This window comes from Salvelinus alpinus, chromosome 1, assembly GCF_045679555.1.
Source record: "Salvelinus alpinus chromosome 1, SLU_Salpinus.1, whole genome shotgun sequence".
Taxonomy (NCBI): domain Eukaryota; kingdom Metazoa; phylum Chordata; class Actinopteri; order Salmoniformes; family Salmonidae; genus Salvelinus; species Salvelinus alpinus.
The window spans coordinates 106,976,081-107,003,384 of NC_092086.1; the positions used below are offsets into that span (position 1 = coordinate 106,976,081).

At 43.4% G+C, this 27,304-nt stretch overlaps 1 protein-coding gene across 2 annotated transcripts; it reads left to right on the forward strand.

The window, feature by feature from the left end:
• LOC139538017 (LIM/homeobox protein Lhx6-like) lies at nt 1-27,304 on the forward strand. 2 transcript variants are annotated; one of them, XM_071339940.1, is made up of 9 exons: nt 1-528; nt 1,265-1,339; nt 1,654-1,836; nt 3,347-3,468; nt 19,684-19,904; nt 24,701-24,801; nt 25,102-25,197; nt 25,370-25,559; nt 26,382-27,304. In XM_071339940.1, the coding sequence occupies exons 1-9, from the start codon at nt 451-453 to the stop codon at nt 26,462-26,464; spliced, it is 1,149 nt and encodes a 382-aa protein (XP_071196041.1). In that variant the 5' UTR covers nt 1-450; the 3' UTR covers nt 26,465-27,304. The 2 variants fall into 2 exon arrangements, with proteins under 2 accessions (XP_071196041.1, XP_071196046.1); XM_071339945.1 differs by having other exon boundaries at nt 25,370-25,544.

The window sequence follows — 27,304 nt, forward strand, 5'->3', positions numbered from 1 at the left end:
CCTGCCTTGCTCTAGTTGTCTCGCGTTCTTGCAGATCTGGCGCAAACCTGCCAACCCATCCACTTCCTGTAGACAGCAAGTCCATCCCTAACGGAGGAAAACAAAGAGGAAGGAAGAATTTTACTAAGTGTTCTAAATAACGCGTTCTGAAGAGCAATCCCCACTTGCCCGTCCGTCCGCAACACCCAAGAGATCCGTCATATAGGTGGGCTAGAATAACGTTTTATGCTTTATATCGCGTGTGTGCTGGGAGGCCGTTGCGTCGATCGTTGTGTTGAAGGAAAACACGCTGTGTGTGCAAAGTAGAAGTGAATTAACCCCGAAGATCTATGGCACGGATGATACCATTGACGCTCAACTTTTTTGCATGAAAGTGAAATCAGTCCAAGCGCTGAGCTTGGGAAGCGAACTCAACCTACGTTAAGCTATATCAGAATACCAAGTGCTTTCATGTATTGGAAAAATGAGGTCTTGGCCCCTCTACCAGAGGGAGATCAGTTTTTATCCGAAGGAATGCCCGCAAAACAGGTAATGTGACGAAAACTAGGCTATACAATGGTACTCTGTGTGTAAATATATATGCGTAATTAAAAGCATTAGAAGATGCACGATTGCTTTCTGGTAAACCACACATTGTTCGTTGATATTGTATAGACTACACTGGGATCTTACTGCTAATCTTCTGTCTGCTGTCATCATGTTGCTTTCTTAACTGCAACTGTTTTTTGTGTCTTAACGTGGTGTCAAGAATCACTGGTTGTGTGCAAAGATCAGCTGCGCAAGGAATAGGCACGCGCGTCTATTATGAATAGTGTGATTTGCAGTCCACCCTCTTCAACATGCCAATTCGCCAGAGAAGAATTCGATTTTAATTACTGCCATTACAAATCAAATTTGCAATTATTTGGGTGGCCCGTTGCCTTTTCTGATTGACAGTTGAAATTGACACTTCGGGGTCCCTCTTATCATGAGCATTTCAAGCTATTTGTAATTGCAGGTCGTTTTTCTTTCGTTTCTCTGGATTGCGAGGAAAATACGATTACTTTAAGAGGCATGGGTTAAGTGAAATAGCTTCATTAAAACTGGGGCTTTTGTTGCAGGGCCCAAAATAGCCTACAACAGTTAAAATTGGGATTATTGTCTAGACGCTTTATATAGATAGCTGCAGGGCTGCAATGTCTCTCAATGATTTCATGGCTGGAGATGGAAGGAACTTTAGCCGCGAGTTGACGTCGATTTCTTGCTGTTAAACCTTGTCTTGTAGGTCATTTCTCCAGGAATGCAGCAGAGCGCACCGGGTGCCTCGCGCTGTGTGGAAGCCGAACACGAACACGTCATGGTAAGAAGTTATTCCTTATTTTCAATTTCTGCAATGCTGTTATTATTATGGCATCTGAAGCAAAGTGTTTTATTGCCATGCGTAAATTGTCAAGTTATTGCTAATTGTCCAATTGCCTGTAAAGTATTATATAAACCATAAAGCATGTGGCCTATGTCAGTTTTTGGTGACCCTGATAGCAAGCCTCAAGATGCTTAGGCTAAGCATGTCTCGGGTCATGAAGGCAGCCTGTAGGCTGGAATATTTTAAATATGATGGTCCAGATGTGTTTACAACCTATCCATGTACTTATTATTGTCTTGTTTATCGTGCAGTCTCACTCTGACGGGGAATCCCACCGATCGAACATGGAGAGAGAGGACACGCGCTCCTCCCCGAGTCCCCCCTCTACTCCATCTATCTGCTCGCCTACTTCCACCGCCTCCTCGGTGCTGTCCACCCGGAAGAACGTGTGCGCGAGCTGCGGTTTGGAGATCCTGGACAGATACCTTCTCAAGGTGGGAGTGCGCGTGTTTTTGCCTATGCAAGAGTGTGTGCAAATGGAAACAGATCTAAAAAACCTTTTAGCGTTTTTGTTGTTGTTTTCCCAACTTTCAAATATGTTTGATGTATTTGGTACAAGCGGTAGTCTACATCCATGTTGGCTACATTATCTTCCGTAGGACAATGTTTAAATATTAATATGAATATAAAAAAAGCATACTCCAAAATATGAAAAGCAAAAATAATTTGGAGTTTCTGAAGAACCAGTTTGGACAAACAATTATATTCTAAACATAGGAAAGGACAGTAGTCTAGATCTATGGGCCAGTATCATAAATCGTTGTTTTTTCTGTCTTTCAATTTCACATCAAGACCTCCCAGCCTTGCGTGCACTCGCGTGCTTCTAAGTAAAAACAACTGACTGGGTGTGTTTTGCAGAGATGCAGGAAGTGTGTTACTAAACTAGAAGATCATTTAGTTCGCTATCTGTCTCAATATGTCTATATATGGAAACGAGGCATGTGGAAATGATCATATCAGGAACCGACGGGATTAAATGCATCAACCATATTAATCTTGAAATAGGTTATGTTCTAGGCTATTTATCTTTCAATTATATGAACATGTCTGCTTGCTTCTCTAAAAAAAAAAAAACTCAGATAACCTAAAGCAAAATTATATTTGATGCATGTGATTTTTGTCGTAATATTAGCCTATAGCTGATCATAAAGATAAACAGACCAAATGGTCCACTCTCCACCAAAGCTCGCTGTAATTTGATTGTCTGTTAAATCATCTATTCTAGACCTAGTGCTGCAAGGACATATTCCTTTATTTTGAACATTGCCCGTTTTCTTACACGGTGAACGAAGTATAGAATAATTTTTGAATAACATAGTGCTGATATTTAACTGATATTTAACTTAACTTAGTACAGGGACAAACATCGGAAAAAAACACAATTATAAGATATTGTATTGTTTATTACATCTGAATTATCCTTCAACAGAATATACGGGTTAGGAATTGTTTTAACTTTAACGGCAATAGTAAAATCAAACAATAGTCAACAATTTCGCATAGTCTGCATGTAGCCTATGTGTGCACAGTCTAGCTGAAGTCAAATGGCCGATTGGACTATGATATGTATAATCAAATATCGAATTAAAGGTTACCGGACAGAGGGAAACATCAGAAAAGTCATACTATTTTTGTAGCACCACCAAAATACCAAATAAGATATGGATGTTTTTTATGGGAACAAAATTCATTCATTGCAAAGGGGAGAATAGCCTAAATGAATATATGTTATTTTACTGTTGTTTATTGTGTTATTATTGGCTACAATTGGATTGATTTATTTGAATGCAAATCCATGGCATAATATTTGAGAAATATTATGAAACGGGTAGTTTGGATACTGGATAGATACCAACAGAATATTAATGTGTTATTGTTATTATTACTATTGTTATAATTATAACTATTTCAGCGGGGTTTTTTTACCACTGTTTTGTTTCGCAGGTGAATAACTTGATCTGGCACGTGAGGTGTCTGGAGTGTTCTGTCTGCCGGACGTCGTTACGTCAACACAACAGCTGTTACATCAAAAACAAAGAGATCTTCTGTAAAATTGATTATTTCAGGTAGGGTAAGTTTTTTACTTTGTTTTCAAAATATTATTGAGGTTTGCGGTTGCCTGCCAAATGAAAACCTGACACCTTTGCGTGTGGCCATGTAATAGTGAGATGCGGGTTGTCTCATTTAATGGGTCAATGTTTTAAAAGGTATACAAAGCTTGAGCACAATAGGGGTTGGAGTTAACTGTGGCTAAGTTTTACCAGTACCATTGTTGAGGCTACACCGTTGGCCTAAATATTGAGGTGTTACAAAATAATTTTGATTCTGATTATATAGGATTTAAATATACAGGGTGCAGTGAGATGTGTTTTGAAGAAATTATACATCGCGGGGATATAGAGGCCTACATGCATTCTCAAGATGAAAATTCGATCAATGCAGACTACTTCTTTACCTTACAGTTTTGAATTTAAAATGTATAAATCATACAATTTATAAAACAACAACAACAAAACAATTGTAAAATGCCTAATATTATTTTGAAGTAATAGACCTATCAACTCTAACACCGATGCCTCATCAATAATAATGATGGTAAGACACTATTATTAAACCACGACTTAATTTTTATAGGTTTACACGTTTTAAATCAAGTGATTGTACGCCAATATATTATTATTTTAATTTTTGATAGGAACCTTTATTTAACTAGGCAAGTCAGTTAAGAACAAATTGTTATTGTTTTGAATGTATAGCCCATGGATCGTTAGCTCAGCTAGTCTTTTGATTTAAAAATGAAAGTGAGATCAACTGATTCATCTGATTGTAATATAGGATACTATCTGTTATTGATTGTTATCTAATCTCTTGTAAGTGTCTTTGGGCCAATAAAGGCCAGTAAATAGATTAACATTATAACTCATAACATGTATGAGTTATGACCAAATAGACATCCAGACAAATCAGTGATTTTGTGAGATTGTCTAATTGTAACAAAAGACAAGAAAATATTCACAGTAAATTATAATGATTCTAATTGCTGCTACCTGGAAGACTAGGATTTATTTGTCTATTTTCTTACGACAGGGGTTCCCAACCAGGGGTACTAGGACCTGGGGGTACTTGGTCTATCCACAGGCGGGACACAGGCCTACTGGTAAAATGCACATGAGGGGGGTACTTCAGGGGTACAATGGGCAGAGCAAAATTCAGTTGGTGGTACAGTAACTGAAAAAGATGGGGAACCACTGTCTTATAGCATGCTGTCATACACCCTTTCTACAGTTTCTACACACAATAACACCATTCATCATTGCTTTCAATGCTATTTGTTCAGTTTCATATTTTACCACATTAATTGACACACATACAATATGTAAAAACATAATTGTTTTCATTGCTTTAAATGCTGTTATATTTTCGATGATACGCTACATTTTACCAGCTTCATTCATATAACACATTTTACACAATATTTACAAAGGTCTGTAAATACATACATACATGCATACATACATACATACATACATAGATGCATACATACATACATACATACATACATACATACATACATACATACATACATACATACATAGATGCATACATACATACATACATACATACATACATACATACATACATACATACATACATACATACATACATACATACATAGATGCATACATACATACATACATACATACATACATACATACATACATACATACATACATGCACTGCAGCGTGAGAATAACACTCTTTGGCTAAAGCTAAGAAGTGTTGTATGTATGATTGCAGAGTACTCAACACAAGGCATGAATGGAAGCTGTCAAGGTTTATTTTCAGTGTTAGGCTAATAATGTGAAGTGACGCTTCACAAGATGTTTCATCATCGCCCCTCACAGAGTCTGGCAGTAGCACAGTGTAACTATTGAGAACTGAACACCAACAAGACTTGTGTTGTACCACAGCATGCAGGCATGTAGAGCAGCTATCAAATCAACATCAAGCCTTAAACTACAGAACTAACAGAAGTTAATGTCAACCGAGAATGTGTTACTGGAATTAACAGATTAACATCATGAAGAATACATCCAGGGATTGTAAACATGAGCATACAGCGCATTCAGAAAGTATTCCGTCCCCTTGTCTTTTCCCACATTTTGTTACATTACAGTCTTATTCTAAAATGGATGAAATAAAACATTTTCCTCATCAATCTACACACAATACCCCATAATGGCAAAGCAAAAACAGGCTTTTAGACATTTTAGAAAATGTATTAAAAATAAAAAACAGAAATACCTTATTTACATAAGTATTCAGACCCTTTGCTATGAGACTCAAAATTGAGCTCTGGTGCATCCTGTTTCAATTTATCATCCTTGAGATTTTCTACAACTTGATTGGAGTCCACCTGCGGTAAATTCAATTGATTGGACAGAATTTGGAAAGGCACACTCTTGTCTATATAAGGTCCCACAGTGCATGTCAGAGCAAAAACCAAGCTATGAGGTCGAAAGAATTGTCCGTAGAACTCTGAGACAGGATTGTGTCGAGGCACAGATCTGGGGAAGGGTACCAAAAACTTTCTGCAGCATTGAAGGTCCCCAAGAACACAGTGGACTCAATCATTCTTCAATGGAAGAAGTTTGAAACCACCAAGACTCTTCCTAAAGCTGGCCGCCCGGCCAAACTGAGCAATTGGGGGAGAAGGGCCTTGGTCAGGGAGGTGACTAACAACCCGATGGTCACTTTGACAGAGCTCCAGAGTTCCACTGTAGAGATGGGAGAACCTTCCAGAAGGACAACCATCTCTGCAGCACTCCACCAATCAGGCCTTTATTGTAGAGTGGCCAGACAGAAGCCACTCCTCAGTAAAAGGCACATCGATGGGGCTGTAGTGGCTCAGGTTGAGAGCTTCAAGTTCCTTGGTGTCCACATCACCAACAAATTAACATGGTCCAAGCACACCAAGACAGTCGTGAAGAGGGCTCAACAAAACCTATTCCCCCTCAGGGGACTGAAAAGATTTGGCATGGGTCCTCAGATCCTCAAATGGTTCTACAGCTGCACCATCGAGAGCATCCTGACTGGTTGCATCACTGCCTGGTATGGCAACTGCTCAGCCTCTGACCGCAAGGTACTACAAAGGGTTGTGCGAACGGCCCAGTACATCATCGGGGCCAAGCTTCCTGCCATCCAGGACCTCTATACCAGGTGGTGTCAGAGGAAGGCCCTAAAAATTGTCAAAGACTCCAGCCACCCCAGTCATAGACTGTTCTCTCTGCTACCGCACGGCAAGTGGTACCGGAGCGCCAAGTCTAGGTCCAAGAAGCTTCTAAATAGCTCCTACCCCCAAGCCATAAGACTCCTGAACATCTAGTCAAATGGCTACACAGACTATTTGCATTGCCCCCCCCCCCCCCCCCCCTTTTACACCACTGCGACTCTCTGTTGTTAGCATCTACGCATAGTTACTTTAATAACCCTACCTACATGTACATATTACATAACTAACCAGTAATATTGCCTTTGTTATTATGGGGTGTTGTGTGTAGATTGATGAAAAAAACTAACAATTTAATCAATTTTAGAATAATGCTGTAATGTAACAAAATATGGAAAAAGTCAAGAGGTCTGAATACTTTCCGAATGCACAATATATATTTTTTCAATATGATACATGTGTAATATGTTTACAAAATACTACTAATACTAATATTGAGTATATATTTGAATGCATCTCTCATAATGCAGGATCAATGTGAAACACTACCTGACTATAGGTTCCTATTTGATAGAGAGAATGTTATTTGGACATATGCTACGGGTCGTTTTTAACCACGCCAAACTAGGTGCAAAACCACGCCCATGAGAAACCTAGCAACGTTCAAAGGCGTGCTGATTGGTCAGAGTTCTCTTCAGATTATCACACAGAGTTTATTCTTAATAACTAATGTTGATGTTGATCACTTATGGCTCAAAATTGTTACATATTGTTCGGTTCACTCTTTACTGTTCAGAATATGAACCACAGATATAATTGCTTTACAGCTGAGCATGGCCCTATATATAAAAACATTTGATAATTGCAGGACAATATTGCCTGTCATCTAATAATTAATTACCTATATGTTGAAATATTCACATTTTATTTTATATTTTTTCCGATTAATGACAAGTTTTCCAGATACATTTTTTTGTTGTTGCTACCTTTATCTGGTAAAGTTGAATATTTTAAGAAAAACAACCATCTGTTGTAGGAAAGTCCACCACTGAATACAATACTACTCACAGAACGTCCAGCATTTCTCCTTCATAATTAGTGGCCAATCACGTGACAGCCGGCTTCGTTTTATGGCGTTCAAAAAGATATTCAAAAGCTTTAACAAAAAAGCAGTTGAAGAGAACTGTAGCCAAGTTTTTAAAATGATATTACTGTAAGAGATACGACCATCTGCTGATGGAAAGAGTAGTCCAACACCGAACACAATGAAACCCACAGAACTCTCCATCATTTGCCTTCATAATTGCTCTTTTTAACGCTGTAAACGGGTCCTTTCTAGTTGTATTTATTTTCCTCCTTCATAATTCCTCTTATTAACGCTGTAAACGGGTCCTTTCTAGTTGTATTTATTTTCCTCCTTCATAATTCCTCTTATTAACGCTGTAAACGGGTCCTTTCTAGTTGTATTTATTTTCCTCCTTCATAATTCCTCTTATTAACGCTGTAAACGGGTCCTTTCTAGTTGTATTTATTTTCCTCCTTCATAATTCCTCTTATTAACGCTGTAAACGGGTCCTTTCTAGTTGTATTTATTTTCCTCCTTCATAATTCCTCTTATTAACGCTGTAAACGGGTCCTTTCTAGTTGTATTTATTTTCCTCCTTCATAATTCCTCTTATTAACGCTGTAAACGGGTCCTTTCTAGTTGTATTTATTTTCCTCCTTCATAATTGCTCTTTTTAATGCTGTAAACGGGTCCTTTCTAGTTGTATTTATTTTCCTCCTTCATAATTCCTCTTATTAACGCTGTAAACGGGTCCTTTCTAGTTGTATTTATTTTCCTCCTTCATAATTCCTCTTATTAACGCTGTAAACGGGTCCTTTCTAGTTGTATTTATTTTCCTCCTTCATAATTCCTCTTATTAACGCTGTAAACGGGTCCTTTCTAGTTGTATTTATTTTCCTCCTTCATAATTCCTCTTATTAACGCTGTAAACGGGTCCTTTCTAGTTGTATTTATTTTCCTCCTTCATAATTCCTCTTATTAACGCTGTAAACGGGTCCTTTCTAGTTGTATTTATTTTCCTCAGGAATAATTCCACATCATACAGATACATTTTTCCTGGAGACTGATGCCAGATCTGTGTCCCAAATGGCACACTATTCCCTATATAGTGCACTACTTTAGACCAGAGCACTGTTCCCTATATAGTGCACTACTTTAGACCAGTGCACTATTCCTTATATAGTGCACTACTTTAGACCAGGGCCCTATTCCCTATATAGTGCACTACTTTAGACCAGAGCACTGTTCCCTATATAGTGTACTACTTTAGACCAGAGCCCTATTCCCTATATAGTGCACTACTTTAGACAAGAGCCCTATTCCCTATACAGTGCACTACTTTTGGCCAGAGCCCTATTCTCTATATAGTGCACTATTTTTGACCAGAGCACTATAGGTCCTGGTCTAAAGAAGTAGTGCACTATATAGAGGAATAGGGTTCCATTTGAGAGACAGCCACAGAGTATGGTGGCATGTTGGGAACATAACTAGAGGCAGAATTTGATTGGCTGGCTAATGTATTATTGTGGACATGGTGAAAGGGCTTTAATGGTTCCAAGCCTGAGAGGGAGCCTGGTACTAATGTTGAGGGATCAGTTCAGCCACGGTCAGTGGACGCATTGGCATATCAGTGTGTGTGTGAACAGTTTAGCCCGACAGGCAGAACCATAGCCAGGGGCACATTGGCATATCAGTGTGTGTGTGAACAGTTTAGCCCGACAGGCAGAACCATAGCCAGGGGCACATTGGCATATCAGTGTGTGTGTGAACAGTTTAGCCCGACAGGCAGAACCATAGCCAGGGGCACATTGGCATCTGCCTGCTCTGCTCCCATCCCTCAGAGGATGGCAAAGGACCCTGCAGAAAGAGGTGTGTTTGTGTGTGTGTGTGTGTCAGGGAGAGGTGAAGGGAGTAGGCCTTGTTGGGGGTGTGTCTGTCCTGGGGTGGTGAGGTTTATGCTGTAAGGGTTCAGCAGCTCAGAGCGGTGAGTTGGGTCTGCCTGGTGTTGGGTCTGCCTGGTGTTGGGTCTGCCAGGTGTTGGGTCTGACTGGTGTTGGGTCTGCCTGGTGTTGGGTCTGCCTGCTGTTGGGTCTGCCTGGTGTTGGGTCTGCCTGGTGTTGGGTCTGCCTGGTGTTGGGTCTGCCTGGTGTTGGGTCTGCCTGGTGTTTTGCTAATGGTAACCTTATACAGAGCCACTGGCCTGAGGTTTATAATCACCCGCAATTAAAGCCCCCAGCCTAGCGCCCAGCATAGCCCGGGTCAACGTGTTTCTGAACGTGATTCCTGTCACACTCCACACACATGCATGCTTGCACATATACTGACACACACACACATGCACGCACACACACACACACACACACTCCACAGACACTGACCCACACACCACACACATGTGCGCGCACGCCAACACATACACACACACACACTCACTATGTGTCTCTGGGCCTCCCGTTCAAACAGGCGCTAAGGGAAAAATGTATGTGATTCTGATCCACATCGGGTACTGTGTGTGTGTACATGCATGCGTGCTTGTGCGCCATAGGAACCTGCTTATGTAGACCTTTGTTTATTTACTCAGTCCAGCTGTCAATCATTGAGGTGTCGTTTTTTTTACAACATGGAAATTGTCTGTATTGTGCAACACAATAATAATGTTCTACGTGACCCATGACATCATAGGGCCCCATTCCCCATGACATCATAAGGCCCCATTCCCCATGACATCATAAGGCCCCGTTCCCCATGACATCATAAGGCCCCGTTCCCCATGACATCATAAGGCCCCGTTCCCCATGACATCATAAGGCCCCGTTCCCCATGACATCATAAGACCCCGTTCCCCATGACATCATAAGGCTCCGTTCCCCATGACATCATAAGGCCCCGTTCCCCATGACATCATAAGGCCCCGTTCCCCATGACATCATAAGGCCCCGTTCCCCATGACATCATAAGGCCCAGTTCCCCAGGACATCATAAGGCCCCGTTCCCCAGGACATCATAAGGCCCCGTTCCCCATGACATCATAAGGCCACGTTCCTCATGACATCATAAGGCCACGTTCCTCATGACATCATAAGGCCCCGTTCCCCATGACATCATAAGGCCCCGTTCCCCATGACATCATAAGGCCCCGTTCCCCATGACATCATAAGGCCCCGTTCCCCATGACATCATAAGGCCCCGTTCCCCATGACATCATAAGGCCCCGTTCCCCATGACATCATAAGGCCCCATTCACCATTTAGCCTCAAACCTCTTCTATTACCTACAGTGGGAGGATTATAAGAAATATGAAATTCAGGATTTTATTTTGTGAAATGCGACATGGTTCAAAGCCGTACAATATCAGTGAGGTTATGTCATTGTTGTGGTTGGAATCTCGGCACCCAGAACCAAATCAGCTTTCACAAGAGACTATTGCGGTTGGGACCAAAAGCATCCCCGAATGTGGGGTTGGTTTGTGTACGAGGATTGTAGCCATTGATTGGTCAGGTGTATCCACAGTGGGTTGATTGAATCCCCTCAACCTTACTGGTTTGAACCAGCAACCAGCCAACCTGCTATAGAAAAGATTGATGACTGGTGTGAGTTCTGAGAGTACCAGAGCAAACCAGACCCAATGGCCTCCTCCTTACATTCTGGCCCTGGACAGAAAAACAAGGAGATATTTATCGTTTGTGTCAGTCTCTCATCTGGCTCTGGACTGACAGCTGCTGTAATGGGGCGTAATAGCAGGAAATCAGTGTGGGTTTACTCTGCCTGGGGGGGTGGTGGTAGGAGTGAGCAGGGGGCGGAGGGGGTACAGGACAGAACACACGCTGTAGTACCTAAACCCTCTCTTTTAACCAGAAAAACAGCCAGCCAGCCTGCAAGCCGTGAGCAGTTTGTGAGCCGCAGGCCACACAGGAAGTTGCAAAGCACCGCTAATCAGGGGCACCCTGGGATGCTGACATGGTAACCTGAGTGGCCGTCTGTGCTGCCGTGTTGAAGGGGAGGCAGCGGCGAGCATGGGGGTTAGAGGCGACACTGTGTTTGAGGGGCAAGCTGCCGTATGTATCCAACCCTCCTCATCAGCCCGCCCTGCTGCCCGCCCTCTTCCTGCCAGGCCCTGATGAGGTCTCCCTAGAATCCGAGAGGAGCAAGCAATGAGTGAAACCAGACCTGGATAGAGGAACGAGAGACTAGCGATGTCAGATTGTCTGACAGGAGAAGTCAGGGAGGTAAGTGAACACAGTGAGACTTTCGATGTACCGATTCCATGGCAACAATGGTGTATAAAGTGATACACTAAAACAACACTTTTTCTATTTTAATTATGAAACAAAATTCTTGCTACCAACAGAATGTTATATATATGGGGCAAACAACAATTGCAGCTCTGCAGATTTTGCTGCGAAGAGACAGATTCATTAGATAATTTATTCTGCTATTTGATATTCTGGCCCAATCAAAGATCATTACACAGGTGCACCTTGTGCCGAGGACAATAAAATGTGCAGTTTTGTCACACAACACAATTCCACAGATGTCTCAAGTTTTGAGGGAGCGTGCAATTGGCATGCTGACTGCAGGAATGTCCACCAGAGCTGTTGCCAGAGAATTTAATGTTAATTTCTCTACCATAAGCCGCCTCCAACTTCGTTTTAGAGAATTTGGCAGTACGTCCAACCGGCCTCACAACCGCAGACCACGTGTAACCACGCCAGCCCAGGACCTCCACATCCGGCTTCTTCACCTGCGGGATTGTCTGTGACCAGCCACCCGGACAGCTGATGAAACTCTGGATTTGCACAACCATCAGAAACCGTCTCACGGAAGCTCAACTGCGTGCTCGCCGTCCTCACCATGGACTTGACCTGACTGCAGTTCAGCGTTGTAATCAACTTCAATGGGCAAATGCTCACCTTCGATGGCCACTGGTACACTGGAGAAGTGTGCTCTTCACGGATTAAACCCGGTTTCAATTGTACCGGGCAGATGGCAGACGTCGTATGGGCGAGCGGTTTGCTGATGTCAACGTTGTGAACAGAGTGCCCAATAGTGGCAGTGGGGTTATGGTATGGGCAGACATAAGATACGGACAGTGGATATAATTGCATTTTATCGATGGCAATTTGAATGCACAGAGATATCGTGACGAGAACCTGAGGCCCATTGTAGTGCCATTCATCCGCTGCCATCGCCTCATGTTTCGGCATGATAATGTGTAAAAGTGTTGCTTCCGTCCCTCTCCTCGCTCCAACCTGGGCTCGAACCAAGGACCCTCTGAACACATCAACAACCGCCTCCCACGAAGCATTGTTACCTATCGCTCCACAAAAGCCGCGGTCCTTGCAGAGCAAGGGATACAACTACTTTAAGGTCTCAGAGCGAGTGATGTCACCGATTGAAACGCTATTAGCTAACTAGCTAGCCATTTCCCACCGGTTACAAATGCACGGCCCCATGTTGCAAGGATCTGTACATAATTACTGGAGTCTGAAAATGTCCCAGTTCTTCCATTGCCTGCATACTCACTAGACATGTCACACATTGAGCATGTTTGGGATCCTCTGGCTCGACGTGTACCAGTTGTCCAGTTCCCGCCAATTTCCAGCAACTTCACACAGCCATTGAAGAGGAGTGGGACAACATTCCACAGGCCACAATCAACAGCCTGATCAACTCTATGCAAAGGAGATGTGTCGCGATGCATGAGGGAAATGGTGGTCACACCAGATACTGACTGGTTTCCTGATCCACGTCCCTACCTTTTTTTAAAGGTATCTGTGACCAACAGATGCATATCTGTATTCCCAGTTATGTGAAATCCATAGATTAGAACCTAATGAATTTATTTAAATAGATTGATTTCCTTAAATGAACTGTAACTTAGTAAAATCTTTGAAATTGCTGCATGTTGCGTTTATATTTTTGTTCAGTATGTGTGTATATATATATATATATATATATATACATTCCACTGATTCTGCTCCAGTCATTACCACAAGCCTGTTCTCCACAATGAAGGTGCCATCAACCTTCTGTGATTAAAATGTTAATTTCAGACTGGTCCTGGTGATTACAAACAGAGGGTGTTGTTGTAATGCATTGAAAGAGTCTATGCTTTGATAGTAGGGTATCTGCTGAAGAAAAAACATGGACATTTAATAAGACTTTTTCCCATGCTCAATAATATGTTTATGTTAAATAATCTTGCAGATGAATATACCCTCTAATCATGCTCAACAGTATAGGCCTCTCAACGACCTAGCTACCTCCCTCCATGTAAAGCACAATCAAACATAGCTCTCTCAGAGATGATCTACCCCAGATTACAGAATTCCCAGAGCATACCAAAATGTATCCACAAAACGTTTAGGGCTGAGAGAAGGGCTGAGAGGATGGCTGGGTGGAGCTGAAAGGAGGGCTGAGATGAGGGTTAACAGGAGGGCCGGGGGTGCTGAAAGGAGGGCTGAGATGAGGACTGGGGGAGCTGAAAGGAGGGCTGAGATGAGGGTTAACAGGAGGGCTGGGGGTGCTGAAAGGAGGGCTGAGAGAAGGGTTAACAGGAGGGCTGGGGGGTGCTGAAAGGAGGACTGAGAGAAGGGTTAACAGGAGGGCTGGGGAGTGCTGAAAGGAGGGCTGAGAGGAGGGCTGAGAGGAGGGCTGAGAGGGGGGCTGAGAGGAGGGCTGAGAGAAGGGTTAACAGGAGGGCTGGGGGGTGCTGAAAGGAGGACTGAGAGAAGGGTTAACAGGAGGGCTGGGGGGTGCTGAAAGGAGGGCTGAGAGGAAGGCTGAGAGGAGGGCTAAGAGAAGGGTTAACAGGAGGGCTGGGGGTGCTGAAAGGAGGGCTGAGAGAAGGGTTAACAGGAGGGCTGGGGGGTGCTGAAAGGAGGGTTGAGAGGAGGGCTGAGAGGAGGGCTAAGAGAAGGGTTAACAGGAGGGCTGGGGGTGCTGAAAGGAGGACTGAGAGAAGGGTTAACAGGAGGGCTGGGGGGTGCTGAAAGGAGGACTGAGAGAAGGGTTAACAGGAGGGCTGGGGGGTGCTGAAAGGAGGGTTGAGAGGAAGGCTGAGAGGAGGGCTAAGAGAAGGGTTAACAGGAGGGCTGGGGGTGCTGAAAGGAGGACTGAGAGAAGGGTTAACAGGAGGGCTGGGGGGTGCTGAAAGGAGGGCTGAGAGGAAGGCTGAGAGGAGGGCTAAGAGAAGGGTTAACAGGAGGGCTGGGGGTGCTGAAAGGAGGGCTGAGAGAAGGGTTAACAGGAGGGCTGGGGGGTGCTGAAAGGAGGGTTGAGAGGAGGGCTGAGAGGAGGGCTGAGAGGGGGGCTGAGAGGAGGGCTGAGAGAAGGGTTAACAGGAGGGCTGGGGGGTGCTGAAAGGAGGACTGAGAGAAGGGTTAACAGGAGGGCTGGGGGGTGCTGAAAGGAGGACTGAGAGAAGGGTTAACAGGAGGGCTGGGGGGTGCTGAAAGGAGGACTGAGAGAAGGGTTAACAGGAGGGCTGGGGAGTGCTGAAAGGAGGGCTGAGAGGAGGGCTGAGAGGAGGGCTAAGAGAAGGGTTAACAGGAGGGCTGGGGGGTGCTGAAAGGAGGGCTGAGAGGAGGGCTGGGAGAAGGGCTGAGAGGAGGGCTGAGAGGAGGGCTGAGAGGAGGGCTAAGAGGAGGGCTGAGAGGAGGGCTGAGAGGAGGGCTGAGAGGAGGGCTAAGAGGAGGGCTGAGAGGAGGGCTAAGAGGAGGGCTAAGAGGAGGGCTGAGAGGAGGGCTGAGAGGAGGGCTAATAGGAGGGCTGAGAGGAGGGCTGAGAGGAGGGCTAAGAGGAGGGCTGAGAGGAGGGCTGAGAGGAGGGCTGAGGAGGGCTGCGAGGAGGGCTGAGAGGAGGGCTGAGAGGAGGGCTGAGAGGAGGGCTAAGAGGAGGGCTGAGAGGAGGGCTGAGAGGAGGGCTGAGAGGAGGGCTGAGAGGAGGGCTGAGAGGAGGGCTAAGAGGAGGGCTGAGAGAAAGGCTGAGAGGAGGGCTAAGAGGAGGGCAGAGAGGAGGGCTGGGGGAAGACTTTCTGAAGATGATTTTCCTCCTGAAGGAAATACGGACTGGAGGATTGACATACACTACTGTTGAGACTTGTGTTTTGTGGGTACTATTTAATGAAGCTGCCAGTTGAGGACTTGTGAGGCGTCTGTTTCTCAAACTAGACACTAATGTACTTGTCCTCTTGCTCAGTTGTGCACCGGGGCCTCCCACTCCTCTTTCTATTCTGGTTAGAGACAGTTTGCGCTGTTCTGTGAAGGGAGTAGTACACAGCGTTGTACGAGATCTTCAGTTTCTTGGCAATTTCTCGCATGTAAATGCCTTCATTTCTCAGAACAAGAATAGACTGCCGAGGTTCAGGAGAAAGTTATTTGTTTCTGGCCATTTTGAGCCTGTAATCGAACCCACAAATGCTGATGCTCCAAATACTCAACTAGTCTAAAGAAGGCCAGTTTAATTGCTTCTTTAATCAGAACAACCGTTTTCAGCTGTGCTAACATAATTGCAAAAGGGTTTTCTAATGATAAATTAGCCTTTTAAAATGATAAACTTGAATTAGCTAACACAACGTGCCATTGGAACACAGGAGTGATGGTTGCTGATAATGGGCCTCTGTACGCCTATGTAGATAATTCCATTAAAAATCCACCGTTTCCAGCTACAATAGTCATTTACAACATTAACAATGTCTACACTGTATTTCTGATCAATTTGATGTTATTTTAATGGACAAAAAATGTGCTTTTCTTTCAAAAACAAGGACATTTCTAAGTGACCCCAAACTTTGGAACGGTAGTGTAAACACAGTATAAACACCAGGTTTTTGGTACAAAGGAATAATTAAATACAAAGCTAGTGTAGAAGAAGAAAGACGACGATATGCACACACACACACACACACACACACACACACACACACACACACACACACACACACACACACACACACACACACACACACACACACACACACACACACACACACACACACACACACACACACACACACACTCCACACACACTCCTCTGTGTTGTGTCATAGAGTCTGAGACAGACACGCTGTCATGTTAGATTACTGCTTTGTTTCTCTGTCCTCTACTCAACACACTGTATTGTCGTCAAAGAGGGCCATAGATAGTCAGTTTAAAGTACACAATACACTTTGGAATGGTTTCACAGAGGCTTTTGAAAGCATGCTGTGTGTATTTGTGCATAATGAGTTGTATCCACTTTAGTTGTGTCCATTAGCAGCAATATCTGTAAACTGGAGATGCATGAGCTACAGAGTACCAAGCATTTTAAGTGATCAGGCCAGGGAAGGAAGGAAGGAAGGGAGAAAGCCAGCCAGGCAGGTCTGTAGAGTCAGTCTCAGACCCCTCTCTTAACCTCATCATGTCATTTCTTAGTGGACAAAGCCCAGACTACTTCTCTCTCTGCACTGGAGCCAGTAGCGCTTGGAAGCCAAGCTCATTACAACTAATTCAACTCCATGGTATCATCCTGTAACTGGGATAGGTTGGTGTCCAACTGGCAGCCTATTCCCTATTTAGTACACGACTTTAGACCAGGGGCCATTTGGGACGCAATCGTGTACTTCGGCTGTCCCTATAGGAGAACCCTTTGAAGAACCCTTTTTGGTTGCAGGTAGTACCCTTTTGGTTCTAGGTAAAACTCTTTTGGATTCCTTCTACAGAGGGTTCTACATGGAACCCGAAATGGTTCTACCTGGATTGAAAAAGGGTTCTCTTATGAGGACATCCGAAGAACCCTTTTGGGAGATGCTGCCTGCTGCGAAATCGGTCTGCTGCCTGCCTGGTTTGCTATGATTGGTCATTACTACAGCCCTTCTCTGTCTGTCTGCCAGTTCAAATAAACTAACGCCTGATCTCTCAATACCCTCTTTTATGGTGTTGATATGACACATCTTAACCAGGCAGTCAGAAACGATCAAATAAATGTAGTACTTTTATTGTACTTTAGATTGTCATATGTGCCCCTTTTTACATTGTAACGAAAGGAAATTCATATGAGCACCACAATGCATACTTCACCCATGCTCTACCAAGGTTTTCCTGCACACAGCTTTGACCTACTACAGTAGCTATGTTGGTCTATTGTACTTGTACTTGTAGGCAGGTTGCTTAGGATTCAAACCTTCTCAAACAGCCTAATTCATACTCTTCATAGGGATAATGGACTTTACAGTGTCCTGCTATTAAAATAATATATATATATACACTACTGTTCAAAAGTTTGGGGTCACTTAGAAATGTTCTTTTTTTCCATTAAAAAATACATGAAATTAGTTGCAAAATGAATAGGAAATATAGTCAAGATGTTGACAAGATTATAAATAATGATTTTTAATTGAAATAATAATTGTGTCCTTCAAACTTTGATTTCGTCAAAGAATCCTCCATTTGCAGCAATTACAGCCTTGCTGTCAATTTGTCAATTTGTTGAGGTAATCTGAATAGATTTCACCCCATGCTTCCTGAAGCACCTCCCACAAGTTGGATTGGCTTGATGGGCACTTCTTACGTAACATACGTCACAACAGCTCAGTAGGGTGACCGTACTGGCCACTCCATTATAGACACAATATCAGCTGACTGCTTCTTCCCTAAATAGTTTTTGCATAGTTTGGAGCTGTGCTTTGAGTCATTTTGCTGTTGTAGGGGGAAATTGGCTCCAATTAAGCGCCGTCCACAGGGTGCGTCATGGCGTTGCAAAGTGGAGTGATAGCCTTCCTTCTTCAAGATCTCTTTTAGCCTGTACAAATCTCCCACTTTACCACAACCAAAGCGCCCCCAGACCATCACATTGCCTCCACCATGCTTGACAGATGGCGTCAAGCAGTCCTCCAGAATTTTTTTATTTGTTCTGCATCTCACGAATGTTCTTCTTTGTGATCCGAACACCTCAAACGTAGAATAGTCTGTCCATAACACTTTTTTCCAACCTTCCTGTGCCCATTTTGAGCCTGTAATCGAACCCATGAATGCTGATGCTCCAGATACTCAACTAGTCTAAAGAAGGCCAGTTTTATTGCTTCTTTAATCAGGACAACAGTTTTCAGCTGTGCTAACATAATTGCAAGGGGATTTTCTAATGATCAATGAGTCTTTTTTAAATTATAAAAATCTGCAGTTTCCAGCTACAATAGTCATTTACAGCATTAACAATGTCTACACTGTATTTCTGTTCAATTTTATGTTAATTTAATGGACAAAAAAAATTGCTTTTCTTTCAAAAACAAGGACATTTCTAAGTGACCCCAAACTTTTGAATGGTAGTGTATATATCATTAGTCTGTATGTATTTTTTTAGATATAGGCCTATTGTAAATATGTATTTATTGCAAAAATAAATAACTTTAAGCTACATATTCATTTGCCAGGTAATGAACTGTCCATTGTTCAGAACAGCAATCTATAAAACAGAACCATGCTTGAAAAAACAAGTAGTTCTGAGCTTATGTCACTATTAACGTTACAGAAATCAGGAATGCAAACAGGCTCTATATGAGTGGCTGTGTCGAACACTACCCCTCCTGTTGTTATGTTGGGTATCTATTGACCCCCAAAAATATTTCTAAAATATATTTTGTTTTAAATGACATGTATTGGTAACGTAAAGGTTTAAGGAAATAGAGGCAGGCACCATATTACTACAAGACAAAACAGCTCACTCAATCAAGCCTGATGGTATTGTAAGTATAAAAGGAAAGCTTTCGTTCAGTCAGAATGTTGCTTTTAACATTGTGCATCCATTTAAATGCATGGATTTCACTAGTTCAATTCACCTACAAGCGTTGTCATATTCTGTACGTAAAGTTGACATATTTAATAACTTCTGACTGCACCTTGACTGTTTTTTCTGTAGGTTTTTTGTCCTTCATAGCAGAGTATTAATGCCACAGCCCTTCTCTCTCTCTCTCTCTATCGCTCTCGCTCTTTCTCTCTCTCGCTCTCACAGTAGGTTCGGTACAAAGTGTGACCGGTGTGGACGCCAGATATATGCCAGCGACTGGGTGCGTCGGGCCAAGAGCAATACCTACCACTTGGCGTGCTTCGCCTGCTTCTCCTGCAAGAGGCAGCTGTCCACGGGGGAGGAGTTTGGCCTGGTGGAGGAGAAGGTGCTCTGCAGGATCCACTACGACACCATGGTGGAGAACCTCAAACGGGCTGCCGAGAGTGGTGATTGGGCGCTCTATTACCTAGTCGTATATATATATACAGTGGGGAGAACAAGTATTTGATACACTGCCGATTTTGCAGGTTTTCCTACTTACAAAGCATGTAGAGGTCTGTAATTTTTATCATAGGTACACTTCAACTATGAGAGACGGAATCTAAAACAAAAATCCAGAAAATCACATTGTATGATTTTTAAGTAATTAATTTGCATTTTATTGCATGACATAAGTATTTGATACATCAGAAAAGCAGAACTTAATATTTGGTACAGAAACCTTTGTTTGCAATTACAGAGATCATACGTTTCCTGTAGTTCTTGACTAGGTTTGCACACACTGCAGCAGGGATTTTGGCCCACTCCTCCCTACAGATCTTCTCCAGATCCTTCAGGTTTCGGGGCTGTCGCTGGGCAATACGGACTTTCAGCTCCCTCCAAAGATTTTCTATTGGGTTCAGGTCTGGAGACTGGCTAGGCCACTCCAGGACCTTGAGATGCTTCTTACGGAGCCACTCCTTAGTTGCCATGGCTGTGTGCTTCGTGTCGTTGTCATGCTGGAAGACCCAGCCACGACCCATCTTCAATGCTCTTACTGAGGGAAGGAGGTTGTTGGCCAAGATCTCGCGATACACGGCCCCATCCATCCTCCCCTCAATACGGTGCAGTCGTCCTGTCCCCTTTGCAGAAAAGCATCCCCAAAGAATGATGTTTCCACCTCCATGCTTCACGGTTGGGATGGTGTTCTTGGGGTTGTACTCATACTTCTTCTTCCTCCAAACACGGCGAGTGGAGTTAGACCAAAAAGCTCTATTTTTGTCTCATCAGACCACATGACCTTCTCCCATTCCTCCTCTGGATCATCCAGATGGTCATTGGCAAACTTCAGACGGGCCTGGACATGCACTGGCTTAAGCAGGGGGACCTTGCGTGCGCTGCAGGATTTTAATCCATGACGGCGTAGTGTGTTACTAATGGTTTTCTTTGAGACTGTGGTCCCAGCTCTCTTCAGGTCATTGACCAGGTCCTGCCGTGTAGTTCTGGGCTGATCCCTCACCTTCCTCATGATCATTGATGCCCCACGAGGTGAAATCTTGCATGGAGCCCCAGACCGAGGGTGATTGACCGTCATCTTGAACTTCTTCCATTTTCTAATAATTGCGCCAACAGTTGTTTCCTTCTCACCAAGCTGCTTGCCTATTGTCCTGTAGCCCATCCCAGCCTTGTGCAGGTCTACAATTTTATCCCTGATGTCCTTACACAGCTCTCTGGTCTTGGCCATTGTGGAGAGGTTGGAATCTGTTTGATTGAGTGTGTGGACAGGTGTCTTTTATACAGGTAACGAGTTCAAACAGGTGCAGTTAATACAGGTAATGAGTGGAGAACAGGAGGGCTTCTTAAAGAAAAACTAACAGGTCTGTGAGAGCCGGAATTCTTACTGGTTGGTAGGTGATCAAATACTTATGTCATGCAATAAAATGCAAATTAATTATTTAAAAATCATACAATGTGATTTTCTGGATTTTTGTTTTAGATTCCGTCTCTCATAGTTGAAGTGTACCTATGATAAAAATGACAGACCTCTACATGCTTTGTAAGTAGGAAAACCTGCAAAATCGGCAGTGTATCAAATACTTGTTCTCCCCACTGTATATATATATATATACACTGAGTGTACAAAACATTAGGAACACCTCCCTAATATTGAGTTGCACCCCCTTTTGCCCTCAGAACAGCTTCCATTCATCAGGGCATAGACTCTACATGGTGTTGAAAGTTGATTCCAACACTTCCCACAGTTGTGTCAAGTTGACAGGATGTCCTTTGGGTGGTGATACACACAGGGAACTGTTGAGCTTGAAAAACCCAGCAGCGTTGCAGTTCTTGAATAGCACCTACTATCATACCCCGTTCAAAGGCACATCAATCTTTTGTCTTGCCCATTCACACTCTGAATGGTACACATACACAATCCATGTGTCCATTGTCTCAAGGCTTTAAAATCCTTCTTTAACCTGTCTCCTCCCCTTCATCTACACTGATTGAAGTGGATTTAACAAGTGACATCAATAAGCGATCATAGCTTTTGATCTGGATTCACCTGGACAGTCTATGTCATGTTGTTAAAGTGTTGGATACTCAGTGCATTCAGAAAGTATTCAGACCCCTTCCCTTTCCCACATGTTGTTAGGTTACAGCTTTATTCTGAAATGGATTAAATATGTTTTTCCCCCTCATCAATCTACACACAATACCCCATAACGACAAAGCGAAAACCGGTTTTCAGAAATGTTTGCAAATGTAAAATAAAAGTACATAAGAAGGAATTGTCCGTAGAGCTCCGAGACAGGATTGTGTCGAGGCACAGATCTGGGGAATGGTACCAAAAGATTTCTGCAGCATTGAGGGTCCCCAAGAACACAGTGGCCTCCATCATTCTTAAATGTAAGAAGTTTGGAACCACCAAGACTCTTCCTAGAGCTGGCAACCAAGAACCCAATGGTCACTCTGACAGAGCTCCAGAGTTCCTCTGTGGAGATGGGAGAACCTTCTAGAAGGACAACCATCTCCGCAGCACTCCACCAATCAGATCTTTTTGGTAGAATGGCCAGACGGAAGGCACTCCTCAGTAAAAGGCACATGACAGTCCGCTTGGAGTTTGCCAAAAAGCACCTAAAGGACTCTCAGGCCACGAGAAACAAGATTCTCTGGTCTGAAGAAACCAAGATTGAACTATTTGGCCTGAATGCCAAGCGTCACATCCGGAGGAAACCTGGCACCATCCCTAAGGTGAAGCATGGAGGTGGCAGCATCATGCGGTGGGGATGTTTTTCAGCGGCAGGGACTGGGAGACTAGTCAGGATCAAGGGAAAGATGAATGGAGCAAAGTACAGAGAGACCCTTGATGAAAACCTGCTCCAGAGCGCTCAGGACCTCAGACTGGGGTGAAGGTTCAGGTTCCAACAGGACAACGACCCTAAGCACACAGCCAAGACAACACAGGAGTGGCTTTGAAAAGTCTCTGAATGTCCTTGAGTGGCCCAGCCAGAGCACATACTTGAACCCGATTCAAACATGTGCAGCAACACTCCCCATCCAACCTGGCAGAGCTTGAGAGGATCTGCAGAGAAGATATATACAAAAACAGGTGTGTGCCAAGAAGTCGAGGCTGTAATCGCTGCCAAAGGTGCTTCAACAAAGTACTGAGTAAAGGGTCTGAATACTTATGTAAATGTGATATTTATTTTCTTTATATATATATACATTTGCAAAAATTTCTAAAACCTGTTTTTGCTTTGTCATTATAGGGTATTGTGTGTAGATTGATCATGAAGAAAAAAACAATGAAACCATTTTAGAATAAGGCTGTAATGTAACAAAATGTGGAAAAAGTCAAGAGGTCTGAATACTTTCCGAATGCACTGTATATATCTGTATAGAGATATATATCACTGCTGAGAGCTAGTCTAGATCCTGCTCTCTGACATAGTACAGTATTTGTCCCTGTCCAAGATATCTTCTGTATGGTTATATGTATGTAGCTGTATAATCCCTGTCATATTGTTACATGTACAGTTGAAGTCGGAAGTTTACTCGTTTTTCAAACACTCCACAAATTTCTTGTTAACAACCTATAGGTTTGGCAAGTCCGTTAGGACATCTACTTTGTGCATGACACAAGTAATTTTTCCAACAATTGTTTACAGACAGATTATTTCACTTATAATTCACTGTATCACAATTCCAGTGGGTCAGAAGTTTACATACACTAAGTTGACTGTGCCTTTAAACAGCGTGGAAAATTCCAGAAAATTATGTCATGGCTTTAGAAGCTTCTGTTAAGCCAATTGACATCATTTGAGTCAACTGTAGGTGTACCTGTGGATGTATTTCAAGGCCTACCTTCAAACTCAGTGCCTCTTTGCTTGACATCATGGGAAAATCTAAATAAATCAGCCAAGACCTCAGAAAAAAGTTGTAGACCTCCACAAGTCTGGTTCATCCTTGGGAGCAATTTCCAAACACCTGAAGGTACCACGTTCATCTATTAAACAATAGTACGCAAGTATAAACTCCATGGGATCACGCAGTCGTCATACCGCTCAGGAAGGAGACGCGTTCTGTCTCCTAGAGATCAATGTACTTTGGTGCGAAAAGTGCAAATCAATCCCAGAACAACAGCAAAGTACCTTGTGAAGATGCTGGAGGAAACGGGTACAAAAGTATCTATATCCACAGTAAAACGAGTCCTATATCGACATAACCTGAAAGGCTGCTCAGCAAGGACGATGCCACTGCTCCAAAACCGCCATAAAAAAGCCAGACTACGGTTTGCAACTGCACATGGGGACAAAGATTGTACTTTTTGGGGAAATGTCCTCTGGTCTGATGAAACAAAAATAGAACTGTTTGGCCATAATGACCATTGTTATGTTTGGAGGAAAAAGGGGAATGCTTGCAAGCCGAAGAACACCATCCCAACCGTGAAGCACAGGGGTGGCAGCATGATGTTGTGGGGGTGATTTGCTGCAGGAGGGACTATATATATCCTAACTAACCTAAGACAGGGAATTTTTACTAGGATTAAATGTCAGGAATTGTGAAAAACTGAGTTTAAATGTATTTGGCTAAGGTGTATGTAAACCTCCGACTTCAACTGTATGTAGTTTTATAACACTCTGTATAACCCTGTTAACACTGGTTTTAAATATGGCTTTTGCCTCATGTCCCTTTCTCTTGGTCTCTTTCTTTCTATGTTTCTCCCTCTCATTCTCCCCCTCTCTGTGCCGTGGTGTCTCAGGTAGTGGCATCACTCTGGAGGGGGCAGTGCCGTCAGAGCAGGACAGCCAACCCAAGCCTGCCAAGAGAGCACGCACCTCCTTCACTGCTGAGCAGCTGCAGGTTAGTCACAGAGAGGCCCCCTCATGTCCCTGTCTCCTCATTTCTCTTTCTAATAATAAGTCAATAGTGAATGATCATGACTTAACAAAGTGATTTCACTATCTTATTAACTTTCTAATGGTCGTTGTTGGTTACATTGTCAGATGTGGTTTGGTGTCTCATTCATTCCAATGGGCTCGCTGTCGTATATCTCTGCAGTAATATGAAAAATGGAAGCTGATACTAAACAATTAGCTGATGTAGAATAAAAATAACAGCGACTGAGGTCATACATTTCTAAAACTCTGTTATAATTCCCAGGTGATGCAGACTCAGTTTTCACAGGACAACAACCCTGATGCACAGACCCTGCAGAAACTGGCAGACATGACGGGTCTAAGCAGGAGAGTCATACAGGTCTGTTTACTCCGTCTTAAAGCAATGCTAGCGATTGCACTGTAAAGCAACTGTGAGTTGCTTTGGATAACAGCGTATGCTAGGTGGCATAGTTAATGCATGACTAATGGTCCTAAAACATTGAGAATATAGCTGCAGACACATCACGGCTGGTAACATTGCATTTTCATAGGTTTGGTTTCAAAACTGCAGAGCAAGACACAAAAAGCATACCCCCCAGCACAGCGGACCCCCACAAGGCCACCCCCAGTCCCGGATGCCCCCTTCGCTGCCTGACGACCTGCATTACTCCCCCTTTGGCAGTTCTGAGAGGGCGCGCATGGTGGCCCTGCACGGATACATCGACAGTGAGTGTTACATAGGTTAGTCTGTCTATTACATCATCACAAAGCCCTCATCTTCCGGCTGTCTTTTCAGTCCTTTCATCCTTACGTCTCCTCTGTTAGAAAATAAAATGATTATGATGAAGATATAAAGAGATACAGAGGAGGGATTTGGACAGCCGAATACCCCTTTTGGAACCTTTTTTTCTAAGACTTTAACTATTGACCGTGTTTCGCTGTGTCAATAGTTCAAGTCCAAGTTTTCTGTTTATTTGGCATTTGTAATGAACACATTGGAAATCTCACTCGAGCGCTAACAATAAAACAAATACTGTGCTTAAGTATGTCCCTCTACTGCTCCTCCATCTTGATATTTTAAGTATGTCCCTCTACTGCTCCTCCATCTTGATATTTTAAGTATGTCCCTCTACTGCTCCTCCATCTTGATATTTTAAGTATGTCCCTCTACTGCTCCTCCATCTTGATATTTTAAGTATGTCCCTCTACTGCTCCTCCATCTTGATATTTAAAGTATGTCCCTCTACTGCTCATCCATCTTGATATTTTAAGTATGTCCCTCTACTGCTCCTCCATCTTGATATTTTAAGTATGTCCCTCTACTGCTCCTCCATCTTGATATTTTAAGTATGTCCCTCTACTGCTCCTCCATCTTGATATTTTAAGTATGTCCCTCTACTGCTCCTCATCTTGATATTTTAAGTATGTCCCTCTACTGCTCCTCCATCTTGATATTTTAAGTATGTCCCTCTACTGCTCCTCCATCTTGATATTTTAAGTATGTCCCTCTACTGCTCCTCCATCTTGATATTTTAAGTATGTCCCTCTCTTCTATTCCACCAGGCCACCCGTTCTCTGTTCTAGCGACACAGAGCCTGAACCCCCATCAAGCAATGTCGCTGTCCCAGCTACCCCTCAGCCGCTAACTAACGGATGCTGCCGCCATCACCCCTGACCTCCCATCAGCAACCTCCGTTCTCCGACTCGACCCCAGAGGTCAAACATGATGACTTACGGAGAGGATCAAGATTCAAGATGCCTGAGAGACCGAGGCAGAGAGAGACCGAGGCAGAGAGAGACCGAGGCAGAGAGAGACAGAGGCAGAGAGAGACCGAGGCAGAGAGAAACCGAGGCAGAGAGAGACCGAGGCAGAGAGAGACCCAGACAGACAGACAGACAGACAGACAGACAGACAGACAGACAGACAGACAGACAGACAGACAGACAGACAGACAGACAGACAGACAGACAGACAGACAGACAGACAGACAGACAGACAGACAGACAGAACGAACTCTTTTTCTATGAACAGGATCATGATTATATATCCCACCTATTGTTGTCATGGAGGACATGAGCCCTTCCTTTTGCTAACTGGGACTTATTCACTGTCAAGATACATTCAACTCGACTATGAGCTCTCTGTGTGTGCAGAAATGGACTGAAAGGACTCTTCTCTCCATCCTCTGAAGGGAGTGATGGGACCAGGCTAACAGGAATACACCCTCATGTGTGCTGTCAGATTTACTCATGAGGAGAACAAAACGGCAAGGGATTGGGCTTGTGGGCTGGGCAAGGGACTTTGAGGTAAAAAACCTCCCCTTTCGCTCTGTGATGATACCATGAAGGAATGCAAAATAACTGACAGTTTTGGTGTGGAATCTGCTACAAACTAAAAACGAATACGAATTTTTAAATCACAGTTGTTAGTATTGATGTTGTATGAAATCATCAGGTAATCAGCTCTTCGTTAAAGGGAAATGAAA

Excerpts from the sequence above, each read along its gene's own strand:
- LOC139538017 (XM_071339940.1), top strand. The coding sequence starts at position 451 with ATGTATTGGAAAAATGAGGTCTTGGCCCCTCTACCAGAGGGAGATCAG. Across the intron at positions 25,198-25,369 it reads TAAGCAGGAGAGTCATACAG|GTTTGGTTTCAAAACTGCAG; the intron begins GTCTGTTTACTC and ends GCATTTTCATAG. Across the intron at positions 25,560-26,381 it reads CGACAGTGAGTGTTACATAG|GCCACCCGTTCTCTGTTCTA; the intron begins GTTAGTCTGTCT and ends CTATTCCACCAG.